We start from the raw sequence: 15,000 nt of genomic DNA, 5'->3' as shown, positions 1-15,000 counted from the left end.
GCCGTCTACACAACCCTAATAAAGACATTTGATGGAGAATTCTTCATTTAGATCCTGCACTTAAAGGATTACTTAACCCCCAAATTATTGTTTGTATATCAGTTACTCACCCCATGTTATTTTGAATTTGTGAAAAAAAACTTTGAATGAAGAATCCAAAAACTACGGAGCCCCGAAAGGGGCTTTTATTTCAAAACGCACACACGCTTTCAATATCCAGCACCATTTTTGTAAAGTGCACCTTTGTTTTAGTAACTTTCATGCATGTTTTTATTTAAAAAATGTTGAAGTAATTTGCACGCGCATTTGTTTTATATAAAGGCGCATATGTAAGTTACTAAAACACATTTTATAAAATAAGTGCGAGAAATACAAATAAAGTGCGTGTGCAAATTACTTAGTCATGCTCTGTTTCAAAACATGCATTTGAAAATGATTAAAACGTGTGCAATTTCTAAAACAGGTGCGTGCAATAGAAAGTGTGCGTGCATTTTAAAAAATCAAACCAGGCTCCTTAAAAAAACAGACAAAAATTCTCTACGAATCGAACTGGGCCAGATTCAACAACAGCAAAACTACATGAAAACATGTTTACAAGCTTTCACACAACTTGCGCAGTATCATCCGAGTTTCATTGATCCTTCGTATGCTCAGTATTCCACTGTTTGAAACTTTTCTCTGCTCTCTTAAAAGCCAGACTCCATTGACAAAAACAATAATTTTACCTCGCTGAACATGGGAGATGCTGGTTTATAGCTGCCTCAGTCAATTGTTTGTTTGTGTTATTGTGTGACTTTGGTGAATCTGAACTAACCCCTTTAACACCAAAGTCACACAATGAGACAAACAAACTAACTGATCGAGGCATTAGTAGACCAGCAGCTTGCTTGACTGTTTTTGTAAATGGAGTTTGGCTTCGAAGAGAGTATAGACAAAGTTAAATTTTAGTTCAGTTCACCATCTGAAAGTGCTGTCTGTTTGGGAGGTACGAAGCATACTACTGGATAAATGAGAGTTGGATAATTCTACACGAGTTATGTGATCATTTGTTAACATATGTTTGGATGTACTTTTGATAAACATGGACCCCTATGACTTAAATTCATCCAGAACTTTCTCTGTTCACGGATTCTTTGCCCACTAGAGGCATGCGAGAAAAAACTTTTTTTTCATGAATTCAGTGCAACGCGTTGATCATTTGGGGAATTAAGTATTCCTTTAATGTCCTTTTGTAGTTTAAGAGGACCAGGTAACAGTTTTGAGTGTCCTTTTCACTGACAGATAATCAGAATATAATCCAAATCCATGTTTTCAGATAGGAGAGAAAATCATGCCAGCTGTCTTGAAGGAGGTAATAATATAGTCTGTAAGCAATACACACCTATTCTACTGTATATAAACCTTCTAGCTCTCCGTGTCAAACACACACAGACACACAGACACATCAGGCTGGCAGAGCTGCTAGAATATCGTTAGTGTGAGTTCCATTAACAAGCTAATCAAGGAGAATTTTCCTCCAGTAGTGTAACCCACATTTACATGGCTAATGGATAATGACTTTTGATTGGTCATTTAGCAGCCTGGTGTTGCCAATGAATGAGATTTGAGTCATTACTGCTGAATATGCTCCCGTACACTCCCCTTACACACTGGCAAATTTAGTTTCTTATGCACCGCACTTCATTTGCTCACGGACACACAAACTCACACAGAATCTACCTGATTTCGCCGTGTGACAGGCTGCCGGCTGACCCTGTTCTCTCCATTAGAGAGTATAATTAGAGCAACTCACCCCAGTGCTCAAACACACAAACGCACCCACGCACACACACACACACACACACACACAACACACACACACACGCACACAGTAATTAGAGCAGCTCACCCCAGTGCTTCCACAACAAACACAGCATAATGCCCTCATTATGGCCCAGTCATTTCAGGCAGGGCCTAATCAGGCCCACAGTGATTTATATCACTTTTTCCTGTTCGCAGCAAATGAAATCTGTAGGCCAAATTAATACTGGCTTTTCATCATCGCCCAAGTTAAAAAGCCAGTTACCGTCACAATTCCCCTCATTAATTTAACGGCTGAAAATCCCAGGCAGGCGGAGTAAACACTCATTATCGGGACAAATTGAAGAGGGACAGAGCAAGTGAAAGAGAGAGGAGAAAGATGGAAGAAATCTTTTTTGACTGAATGCAACATTGAATTAACTTCACAAACAAAAACAGATTGATCGTTGTTGTTCTGACCGGGCCACGCTTCAGCTCTCACTTTGGATGTGGATAATAATAAAAGGTATATTATTAAAGATATTGCAAGTTTGCTTTTCCTGATGGACTGAAGACTGTTTTTTCAAATCACATACATTAAAGCTGAGTGTGTTTTATGTAAATATGGTAAAAGCATGTTCTCTAAACAAAGTCAATGTGCAGTTCTGTTAGTTTTACATATGAATTTTGTGTTTCAGTGACTCAGATGAAAACGGAAATGGACCTGTAGCCCAAGCCAGCAGCTCGTCAGCAGAAAACTCCTCCGACTCTGAGACAGACTCCTCCTCTGACTCTGACTCAGATGCCCCCATAGTACAACAGAAGAAGAAGCTTGATGTCAAGTCCAAATCCAAGGTGATGCTGCGATTCATTTTAGTCCTGAAACTGAAGCAGCGTCTACGCAGAGATGGTGCTATAGTGCCGCAATGAAGTCCTCGCTTTATACCGTCACTTCATTTTCCTATAAAAATAGGAAATGTGGCTGGATTTTCAGATTTCTGACAGTCCTTTAACACATCATGTGGGACGAATGCTTCATGCTTTCACTCAGGGATGCTCAAGGAAAAATATTTGTAGCTTTGAGAGGGTAAAAAAATGCACCCTCCTCCTCTAACAACTAAAGAACAGTCCCTTCGGCCTATTCTTATCTTGGAAAATAAAAAACTGGTTAAATAATACCAAGAACAGGACAGTTAGACAGTTAACTTATAAAAAACCCCCAAAAAACTTGTGTTAGAGCAGGAAATCGCACTTCAAAATAAAAGCTCTGTGCCCTAAATTCACTGCACTTCAAAATAAAGTGTGTTTGTCACAGACTTGACATGGTTGCAAGTCAGTTGACCCACGACCCACTTTTGGACTGCAGCCCACCAGTTGGAACCACTGTACTGTAAGATATATTAAAAATACATATGTATGCAAAATATACAACAAGCTCGCATGTAACCATATGCATTTTAAAAATCTTTCAGTTTCCATGATGGCTTTTAAGGAGGCTCTAAACTGTAAGAAATGTTGGGGTGACGTTCAAAAGCATTAAAAACAGACAACTGACAGTTTATATTGATCTTTGTAGCCGTAGCAGCACTGCACACTATTCAGTTTCATGCATGTGTCATAGTGTAATGCGTGTTTACCCCTGAGCTCAGAAGTTCTCTGATATATCATCTTAAAAGCAGTGTAGAATCTGATATTATTGCAAAGAGGATGAATGAAGAAACTCTTCTGTTTAACTGTATAAACAGTGTCTCTCAGGGAGCTGTTGTTCCCCAGGCACACACGTGGCAATAGCGTTGAAATCCCAATTTATATTGTGGGATATAATTTTGCTCATCTGTTATCAGCTTTATTTATTTTTTCTCCGCAAGTCGTTCATTTTTTTCCCCCTTTTCAGCCCTCACCATCTTTTTCTTACCTGTTCGGCTCATCGCATTATCTCTCGCCCTCCCTTTCCTTTTCTGCACTATGAAATTCTCATTTCATACACTTTGTCATTTGGACATGGCCTATGAATTATGCATCTCTCTCTCCCTCTCTGTCTACACCTCTCTCTCTGTCTCTCTGTCTCTCTGTCTCTCTGTCTCTCTCTCTTGCTCTTTCAGACCTCCGTTCACTAACAAGGTTTCCGTCTCTATTACCGCCACCAAGCGTCAATCAGAGAAGATCTGATAAGATACGGCTTCTAACTTTATTGTTTGTTTTCACTGTCATTCCTCACTCCCTCCTCTGTGTAGTTTTTTTTTCTTTCCAGTCTACTCAGCCTGGAGTATGCAGAGTGGAATTTTATGGTTCTTTATGTGACGTGAATGCAGCCGTGGTTGGTTAGGAAGGTGTGGAGAAAGGGTGATAAAAGCGCTCGTACGTTTAAATGCGTTTTTATTGGGCCTGTTGTGGCGCGAGCTACCGCCGTGTGTTGTAATTCCCACAAGTCAACACCTGACAAGCCCGAGTCAGTCGCATGGGGTGGCGTGTATCGGTTGTGACACGACACCGTGCATGACTGGTCATTGAGAATTCCAGGCGTGCTGCAGATCTGTTTTTGGGATGAATGTGTCATGTCTTGAGAGACGCTGCCAGCAAAATTGAAGCATGTCACCCACTGAAAAGCACAAAACACAGTTTCAGTACTTTTGTTTTGTGTTGTCATTTTTCTGCCCGGGCCTCTTCTTCTGTGGTGCTTATCATCATGTTGCTGTTTGTTTTTCAGGTGGAAGTGAAGCCCAAGAATGAAGTCTCCTTACTGGATCTAGATGACTGTGAGTTTCACAGACTTTCACACTGTAAATTACTCAATTTCCAACATTTGTCTCCACTTCACTTTTGAATTCTCCTCAGCTCTCTTCATCTTTTTTAGATTATTAGATCATCTATTTAGTTTTTTATGCCTCCCTGCCGGCGACAGCCATGACCGAAGGCATTATATTGTTTGTCTGTGAACGCAATATCTCAAGAGGGAATTTCTTTAAATTTGGCACAAATGTCCATGTGGAGATACAATGAACTGATTACATTTTGGTGGTCATAGGTTACACCTCAAGGTCACTGTGACCTCATCAGTCTCACTCTCGTTTATGTTATATCTCAGAGGATCTCTTCAAATTTGGCACAAACATCCACTTTGAGTCAAGAATTAATTGATTTGAATTTTTGTGGTCAAAGGTCAGGGTCCTAATGACCTTTCATCCATGTCATTCTTGTGAAAAAAAAAAACGCCTTGAGGGAATTTCCTTAAATTAGGCACAAACGTCCACTTGGACCCAAAAGTGAACTGATTTGGTGGTCCAAGAAGGCCAAGGCCACTGTGACCTTACAAAACATGTTTTAGCTGACAAAATTTCACACAAATGAGTGACACCATGTATCACTAGCTCACCTAGCACCCCTGAGCTAGCTAATGTGCTGCTCTGCTGAGGAAGATGCCATTAATGTTTACGTATTCTGCTGTCACAAAGCCTCTCTATGAGTAGATGCACTCTTTATTTTGCAAGGTGATGTGGTTTGCAGGTGAAGTTCAGTAGAAAGTAGAACAGTTCCTACATAAAACTGCTCAAAACAAGGTCTGTGGATTATATTGAGAAACTAGTTCATGCTTTCTGGAAAGAGAGATTGCTGTTGAGTTTTTGAAATGCATTTGTTTGGTGCTTTGAGCACCATAAGCCAAGTGCCATCTGGTTCCATGATATTAGAAAAAAGACAGACATCTCTATGGCCGATATCTCCAACACACAACAACTCTTACAAACTAAATTGACTGATAAATAGCACTACAGGAAGAGGAGAAATATGTATTTTTGATTTGGGGGTGAACTGTCCCCTGTAAATGAGTTAGAATAATACCGAAACATACAAAAAACACTGAAAGCATAAAGGCAGGAATTTCCCACCTTAAAACCTCCCAGTTTAACCAAGTGGTGAACACATTTTATGTTATTTTCACAGCCCCCAAGTGGCCAAAAAAATTATGAGTGTAGCTTTAAAGCTACAATGTGTGGATTTGGAAAATTCCTGTCTTTGGTGCCCCCCAGTGACACTATCAAAAATGACACTTTGGTAGACTACAATGCCTCCAAAGAGGCTTAAACAAGCTAAAAGTACGTGTTTCTGTTTTGTTTTAGTTTCTCCTGCACCCACAAATGCTCCAAAGTCTTTGGTTGTTTCTCCGAGCCTGCTGTCCGACCTCGAGGGCCTCTCTCTCTCCAACATCTCCTCCACCGTGCAGGTTAGTGTGTGTGTGTTTGTGCATTATGAAACACACAGGATGACATTTCCTCCATCACCGTGTGTTGGGAGTCAATTGTTCCTTTTCTGTCTGACACTGACAGAACAGCAGAGCAGCATATGAGATGGTGAAATGAGCTTCTCTCCCTCGTGGAACATTTCTGCTCCAGGCGGCGACTATTGACCTTTTCTGCCTTCTTATATTTATAGCCAGTCAGGACGCCACAACTGCTCTTCCTGTTTCCTGTATCTTTTATAGTCTGTCTTTCTCACCCGTGCTGTCTTTTGCTCTTCCACACCCTTGAACTCTATTTCTGTGTCTCATCTCTGCGTCCACCCACTCGGTCTCTCTCTCCCTTCTCTCTCTCCTCCTCTCTGTCACCTTCCATCTCTCTCTGTCAGATGTTGCGTCCCTTGTGTCTCGGCGTTGTGTATATCTGATGGTTGACCTTTCCTAGTGTGACGGCTCCTTTCTCTCCTTAGTGTGTGAGCCGCTCTGCGCGCCTGTGTGTTTTGTATCTTGTCTTTCCCCCGGGAGGGAAATGTCCAGACCATTCTTTCTGCTGTTTGCTGTGTCTATTTTGTGTCTCACAGCCAGGTCTGTGGTAACTCTGCTGTTTGAACATTTTAAATCATTTTAAATTTATGTTTTTTTTTAATATGCTCAGCATTCACACAGGTGTTTGACACAGGCTCTTATTTTAAAATTTACCTAAGTTTGATTTATTACAGTGTTGTTGTAAAGAAATTTCTCAAAAGTAAATGTACCTTTGTTCATTTTGAATGATAAATCTGTGAATATTTTAAATTAATCATGTAATCGTTTAAAGTCCATGTAAAGTGAATTCAGAGATTTGTTTCAAAACACATAAATTTTTGAAACTGATTGTTGAAAACATGTTACAAAGACCCTTTACTATATAGTACTGAATTGTGGATTTAGATGGTTGACTGCTTTTTCACCATTTTCCTATTTTAAGATTTTTTGGGCGGGCCTAAAACCATAGCTTGATGACACACTGGAGCTATACTCAGCATAACCCCGCCCCTGACAATGTAGCAGTATGAAAACGAGAAGCATCATTAGCATAGTCCTGCGATTGGGCGTGGCCTCCGCTCCACCACCAGACTAATTTTTTCATGAATTTGAGACATTCTTTTACATACTTGGTGATTTTCTTGGTCATTCAGATTTGGTCAGGTGTTTAATAACACATCTTTCTGTGATGTGACAAGCTCAGAACACATTTTAGTTATCACTTTACACAGACTTTAATGATTACAATGTCTGAAACAAACTGTATATGAAGATGGATGACGTGTTCAGATGCTTAAGTGAAGCTGAAATGTCCCGGATGCTGCCACTGCGCTGTGTATGCGTATGTGTGTGTGTTTCTGATGTGTCGTGTTCAACGTTACCGACAGGCTGAAAATAAGGTTGATAAACATTAGAAAGCAGCAGGGAGGCCAGTGAAAATGTTATGGCGGTTACTTCTGTTTGATTTCTCATACTTCTCCTCATACTTAATTCATTGTGGCGGCCTGTCATTGTGTCTTGCTGGTGAAGGGGCTAAAATTAGCGCGTTTGCTCGGGTGTTGTGTTTCCATTAAACTGGTTTAAATACTTATGCTTACTGCAGAGCCATTTGACCAGTGTGTGAATGCCGACCTTAACCTTTCCTAGTACATTAAAAAGCAAGATGTTAGTGGTTGTTAGTGTTTTTTTTGTGCAGTTGGACAGGGGCTAAATTCTGTGTTAACTTTTTGTTGTGAACAGTTTGTTTGGCTGCAAGTAGGTGAATGTCTTTTCATAGGCTCTCTAAGCAGCATCCCCACTGTCCTGGCTCTGGTCTCGTACTTAGCTTTTGTGGTAAGTTACTCTATATTCAGAATCCGCCCGTCAGTCCTGCCCGCCTGTCACTCAGTATGATTGACAGCTGCTCTCAGGCCAGCGTTTATGCAGCCTTGTTAGTCGCTTTCTCCTCCTCCTCAGGTGAAGGCCATGGAGTAATAGAGAATAGAAATGCAGATTAGAACAGGGAACTTTTCGCACATCAACATCTGATTTAGAGTCAATTCTATGCATAAATACATGATGGGCATCGGGATTCATAGACAAGGGTAAATAACCTCACCTTTATTCACCCCCTTCCCACCTCCCCACGCATGCACACGCTTACATATCAGCTCTCTCTCTCTCTCTCTCTCTCTCTCTCTCTCTCTCTCTATCTCTCTTTCTCTCTTTCTCTCCCCCACCACTCTGTGAAGCTGTTTGATGGTCCAGGAGAAACGTGGCAAGGGGTGAACACTCATTTCTATTTCTCAGCAATCTGCCCACAGAGGCAGCGAGTCTGTCTCAGCTGAGCGCTCGGGCCCTTTTAGAGAATTACTGCATGGTTATCAAAGGCATTTAGATTAACCCTGGTCACTGTCTTTGACCCACCTCCTCGTCTGTCTCCTCCTCCTCTCCCCAGTTTCTGCATGCTACCGCTCTCTCTAATAACATTTTGACATTAGGATCTCTCACAAATGCCTCTTAAATCCCCCCACCCCCAAACCTCTTCCGACCGCTGTCCGTGTGTGCGGCAGGGTGGCTGAGGCTGATAACTTTTCATTCATAATTAGCAGTCGCCGAATGGTGCTGCGTTGGGGGGAAATTGAACTGTCAGCGGCAGGGCGCACGGCGTTTGACCCCATCACGCCCAGAGGGGGCCATCATAATTTGTTCATTTGGTGTCCATCAGGCGGGCGCCAGCTCCCCCTCCTCCTCCTCCCCCGTCTCCCTCCTCACCCCTCTGACCTCCCCCGTAGTGGGCGCTCTGGGTTCACGTCTAATTATGAATCAGCAGAAGGACCCCGAGCGCCACGAATATAGCAGCCCCTGCCCTCCAAACCTCCGCTGCCACTCAAACTGCAGAGATTGCCTCTTAAATAGGAATAAATGCCCACACAGAAATAGGCAGTCAGTGCAGGGGCCTACGCAGCAAGTGGAGACTTTGGGAAATGTTTGTTGCAGCATTTCTTTTCCTATTAGTCTGTTTTCACAACACTTTTTTTAGTCTTTGTGTGTGTATTTGTGTATATGTTTTTTCTTTAAGTTTTATTGCAATAACAGACACAGGGATGACATAGACGGTGGGGTAGGGGTTGGTAAAGGTTAATAACATATAGAAAATCAAAGTAGGCAGATTAGCTGTAGTTGTGCATGGTCAAGATTTAAATGATTATTGTAGGTAAGACACTTTGTGGAGAAAACTTGGGCCAAAAGTATTTGAGTCATGATAAGCATTTTTGGTAGTAGTGGGGCAGCTAGTAATACCTACACGTAAACACACACACACACACACACACACACACACACACACACACACACACACATACATATACATATACATATATGTATGCAACATACATAGATACATAGACACACACAAAAATATATAACCCCCCCCATAATAATACATGTTGCACGTGTATCAAAAAACACTTAGCTCTTTATTTACTATAAGCAAGCAAATTAATGCTTAATGCTTTATTTTTAACCTATAAACACATATATTATGCCATATCCATGCCTTCATGAAAAACATGCTGTGGTATTGTGCAGCTAATTGTCTACAGTGATTGAGGAAATACTCAGATCCTTCACTCTAGCATGAATAACAACACCACAGTGAAGAAACAATACTCCATCACAAGTGAAAGTACTGCATTTAAAGTTTTACCTTGTAAGATTCTTGAATAAGAAAACAAAATAGAGATTGCTACTCTAAATTCAAGGGAAAAAATCTCCAGATGTCATTAGACCAGTTAACTTCTATTAAATAAAAATAAAATGGTGTGTGGCAAAAAAACAAGATTTTAAGGACTCAATAATGAAATGGAGTGAAAGCATATTGGTGTACAACCCAAGCCATTAGTCTAAAACATAAATAAAAACAGAATGCAAAGATCAGCAAATTCTTATCTAAAGACTAACTGTGTTGTATCACTTCTTTAAACGACTCTTAGTAAGTGTTTGGAAACTGAGTACTCTAACTTTTGAAGTTTTGAAAGTGATTTTTTCCTGTGTTTCACAAGTATGCCCCCTAAAATCTTTAAGATTTAAAGCCTGTGTGGGGAAAAAATGGGCCAAATATCATCTTAAAACTGTGAGAGATTATTTATTTCAAACAGGAATAGTTTTGAAGCTGGCTTCTGTACATATTAAATACATTTCCGTTAGCATGTTCAATACTTTTTACTCATTCCACTTTATCGCCCATCATTTTTATGGATTGCAATGTTATAATTTCTCTATCTGTGTAGTTTTATTAAGTTAACACTACTTCTGGTCTAAATGTCATGTGAATATCTACCTTCAAATATGTTTGATGAAAAAAAAAAAGAGGTCGAAACTTTAAATAATTATAATTTAATTCAGTTTTTATTTATGTACTACACTAGTTCCAAACATTTTAGGTATCAGGGTTTTATTTTCCTCTGAAATGTAATGAAGTAAAGGTATGTCATACAGAAAATAGAAATACACATTCACATTCAGTAGCCAGTGTTATAGTATGATATAGTATATATATAAATATATAGTATAATGAATCAAATGAATCACTTGTGATTCATAAAACAACAGCAAAAAAAAAAAACCCACCACAACATTTATTTAGGTACACTTAATTTAAATCTTCTTCTAATCTTCTCCAGCTTTTTCATAATAATTTTCTAAATTTCAAACAATTTAGTTTAATGAAAACTGGTCGACTTTCTATTTTCATATATGAATTGGTTCACTTATGTATTGAACATGCATTAGTCAAGACTGGTTACTTCTATTTGTTTTTTTCTTCTTCTTCTTTTTTATGTTTTATTTTGTTTTTCTTTTTTTCGTTTTCCTATTTTGGTTATTTGTGTTAAACCTGGGTGGGAGGGTGTGGGTGGGCATTTGTGTAAATGACAAGCAAGCATATTAATGTTTTTGCCTGCCAGATAAGTATATTTTGATACTATAAAACTGGGGAAAAAAATCCAACAATTCATGGCACATTTCTAACCAAATTGCTGATTGCCTTTTTCAGTCTTTGTGAAAGAAATCACACTCATGTGCTCAGTGTTTGAAGGTTTAAATACTTGTGAAAGGCATCTGAAAGCAGCACAAAGCAGCACAAAAGTGAAAAATAGCACTTAAAATAAAATAAAATAAATTAAAAAGTGATTTCACTCCAGGTTACAAAGGGTTAAATATTATGCTGACACAAAGAAACTGTTGGCAGTTTGTTAACGATACTTGCAAAGCAAGATGAAGGACAATACTGCTTCTGAATAACAATCCTCTATTATTGCTAATGCTCTTTAATGGAAAGCTTCAAAATTAATCATTTTAAAATACCTAATTTAGGGACAAATTGGCATAAATGAAGTAACCTCTGTCTATATGCGCTGGAGAGACTTCTTGTTACAATAAAGTAGTTTTAGATGGCTGTAGTAACATTTATTTAATCCAATTTGCTGTCAAGGACTTTGTGACGCCCCTCAATTAATTGTCATCTCCTGACTGAGGGGAACAATTAGGGCCTAAAGTCAAACACATGTCCCTTACCTTAATCCTCACAACTCTTGTAGAGCATAATGAAATCCTGTCCTCGCTGTTGGAGGCAGACGCTGTCTGAAAAACAGAAATGGATTTTCAATATATGCCCATACGTCTCCGTAGCCACCCCTCCTCCCCCCAAACACACCACTTTCTTTTAAATTGGCCCTCTTATGCACACAGCACAAGGCTACCCGGCTCCGGTTAGCCCTTTTTGAATATGTCAGCGGGATTTTCAGGTCATTTGCCAGAGAGGATGCTGGGAGCGTGGCGTCCGGGCTCTGAAGGTGACTGGTGTCTGTGTCATCCATCACAGGAGCTTCCTTTAAGTTGATGCATAATAGAGCCTCTCAATCAACTTCCTCCCTCATTGTCACCTCCCTCCTTCCTGTCCAGGGCTGAGAACGCCAGCCAGAGAGAGAACTGACACAAGTCAAGGTTACATTGCTCGCCTTCTTCTTATTTACACTTGAGGTGTTATGTGCCGCGTGCCAGGACAACAGTGGATGGAAGAGTGAAGGGGCTTTGTGTGGGCACTAGTGTCAGCCTTTAACTGTCCACTGTGTCAAATTGGTGATAATAAGCGGTTTGAAGCCCTGTCCTGTCTCCTGTCTCCGCCGCCCGCTCAGTGGCGAGGGCGACAGACAGGACCTTGAAGCAGGATGTGTCTGTCAGGGAGGTAAATCTCTGTTGTGATGGGGTGGCAAACATTATGGCCGGCTTTATCGACACCGACTGCTCTGACACATCTAAAAGTGGCCCAATAAATTTGCAGGCTGGCGCTGGCGTGACGGGCGCTTGTGAGGGCGCAGCGGCGTTACGGCACAGCAGCAAATGTTTGTTTGACCTCCTTTATAGGCGCGTGGGCGGTCTGGGCGCAAGAGACGCTGCTGCTCTGTCAAGGGGACTGAGAGATGGCGTTGTTGACGGACACTTTATTCTGTATTTAATGTGACTTTGGCAGGCTGTTGTTTTTAAATGTTTGATACTAACATTATGATATGCAAGCGTATTTTTCCTCACTGAAGACTTACATCAGGTCACAAACGGTGACCAAAAATTGAGTTTACTCAACCAACACTTCAAACTGATTGGGCAGATAGCCAATCATAATTGGGCTGGCACCTGGTGTAGCTAATCAGAATTAAAGGGGCCCTATTAGGCTAATTTTTAGGATTATATCTGTATTTTGGGGGTGCACTACAATAGGTTTACATGCTTTAATGTAATGCCTTCTGCTGCAGCACCTCTGTCTGAAACAGTCTGTCTGAGCTTATATCCCGCCTCCCGACAAGCCCAGTCTGCTCTGATTGGTCAGCTGGCTCTCTCTGTATACATTCTATTCTATATTGTGATATCGCCAAGTTACTGAAGTAAACAGTGGGCGGGTTTCCATTAACCCTCAAAGTGCGCAAATTGAAATTGCAAACACGAAATGCGCATAATGGAAATACGTCAATTAAAAAAACAACATCACGTTTATGACAAAAAAGTTTTTGCACTCATATAAGGTGGTGTTTCAGGCGATTCGAAAAAGCCACATTTAGCAAAACTGCAATGGAACACTTTTTTCGCTTTTATTGCTCATATGATGTGCAACACCGGGTGGCGGTTATGTGACTTTATGGTTGCCAGCCGCCACAGAACCCAAAGAAAAGGAAAAAGTACAACAAAGTCAGATGACATTCTACAAAACATGGCTCAGTATGTATGGACGGAGGAAGAGACTGAGATCTTCTTAACTCTGATACAAGACAAAGAAATTACAGCGATATTAGATTGGCTTTAATGAATGGCTGCAATAGAAATAAACCTGCCAATATTTTGGACATCCATCACCATGCTTCTTGGAATGTTATTGTGAAAGAAAGGACTGGTAACATTGCGAGAGAAGTCGCACAATATCAATCAATAGAAAAGCAGTCATCTTGCAATTGGGATTTATCGAAATTTCGAAAAATATCATTCAAGTTTTGCGCAAATCTGTAATGGAAACCCAACGAGTGAAACTCAAACGAGCTGTTTCAGGCAGCTTAGGAGCAGTGTCTTCTGAGGGAGAGAGAACTCCCTTTGGCTTGGACTTTGGGTTTTATTACTTGGAGACTTTTTTACAAGCACAAAAATGCTAAACAAAACAATAAAGAAAAGGGAAAAACCCAAAATGCACAATAGGGACCCTTCAAAGGGTGGCCTTGCCACTCCAGGCCACTCCCTAGACAAACTGCTGCTTATGGATTTACCTGGAAGTAAATAGTGCATTTGATGGCAGCCATTTTCAGTCACAGGTTAATATTAAAGGTATAATATGCAGGAAGCAGGAAACAGTGTACGGACTCGCATAAAGCCACAGATTTGGACGGTTCTCTGTTAGACATGTAGGCCGGCGGGTTTTAGAGGCCATTTACACGGCAACGGTTCTTGCATGAAAGGTTAAACTTTTGTTTGCCTTTTGCTTACACAACAACGGAGTTATGGGGGCCTGAAAATGCAATATTTTGAAACTTTTCAAAATGCCACCCCTTCTGTTGCCGTGTGGATCATGTGAGAACATTGTCATCACGGCTGCACTTTGCACACGCGCATAGAAGACAACGATAACAACACTGACTATCGAGCTGTGTTTGTGCTGATGAGGTTGTAACACTGTCGGTTATTGTGCTTTCGCCATCGTCTTCTTGTTAGGTTTATACTCAGCGCTCTGGAGAGGAACACCTTTATGCGCAGGTGTGTGGTGTTCTCCTGTGGTGTGTTATTATAAAGTTACACCGCCAATTGGCCTGGCATGCATACTACAGCATTTGCGGTTGTTTTTGCAAATCCGTGTGAACAAGGATTGTTCTCACAGTGTTATCATATGACGATACGCTGATATTTTTAAAAAGACAAAGGAAAGACTTTTCTGTTTTTAGTAGGACCCGTTCTCATCCAAATGTAGCCTTAGTTAGCTCTTTAAAGCGTCGACTTTTCCGTTTCAACAAATGCAACTTTCTTGCAATAGACATTTTCTATTCTGTTGCTTCTATTTTGTTTTTATTTCCTTGTCAGTTACTGCTTAATAAACATACCAACAGGAAATAGAAAGGGAACCATTTACAATGTGTATGCTAGGGGTGTCAACGTTTACAATTTTTTCTACACGTGTAAACGGGACTTCTAACCGACGTGTACCCGGTTACACGATTTATGATCTTTTTCTATCGCAGTTGCGCTATATAACCACTAGATGGTTCTGTCTCCATTCAAATACCTCCTAATCTCATTAAATCAAAGCCATTCCAGTAGTTAGTTATCGCACAAAAACGTTTATTCAGCGAACAGAACTTAAAAAGTAGGCAATCCATCTCACCATTTAAGGCTTAGACCTACTTATGACAGAAAGTAAAATGAGTTGAAAAGAAAATCATCAATTTTGACAGACA

At 40.4% G+C, this 15,000-nt stretch overlaps 1 protein-coding gene across 1 annotated transcript in view; it reads left to right on the top strand.

The window, feature by feature from the left end:
• ap3b1a (adaptor related protein complex 3 subunit beta 1a) overlaps positions 1-15,000 on the top strand; it is a 78,427-nt gene that overhangs the window by 36,450 nt on the left and 26,977 nt on the right. The window contains exons 20-22 of the mRNA XM_042509046.1: positions 2,478-2,634; positions 4,487-4,535; positions 5,895-5,998. Coding sequence (XP_042364980.1) covers positions 2,478-2,634; positions 4,487-4,535; positions 5,895-5,998 — 310 coding nt within the window. The remainder of the gene's footprint in view (positions 1-2,477; positions 2,635-4,486; positions 4,536-5,894; positions 5,999-15,000) is intronic.

This window comes from Plectropomus leopardus, chromosome 20 (assembly GCF_008729295.1).
Source record: "Plectropomus leopardus isolate mb chromosome 20, YSFRI_Pleo_2.0, whole genome shotgun sequence".
NCBI classification, from domain to species: Eukaryota; Metazoa; Chordata; class Actinopteri; order Perciformes; family Serranidae; genus Plectropomus; species Plectropomus leopardus.
Note: the sequence above shows the minus strand (reverse complement) of the source record. Positions and strands in the feature narration are given on the sequence as shown.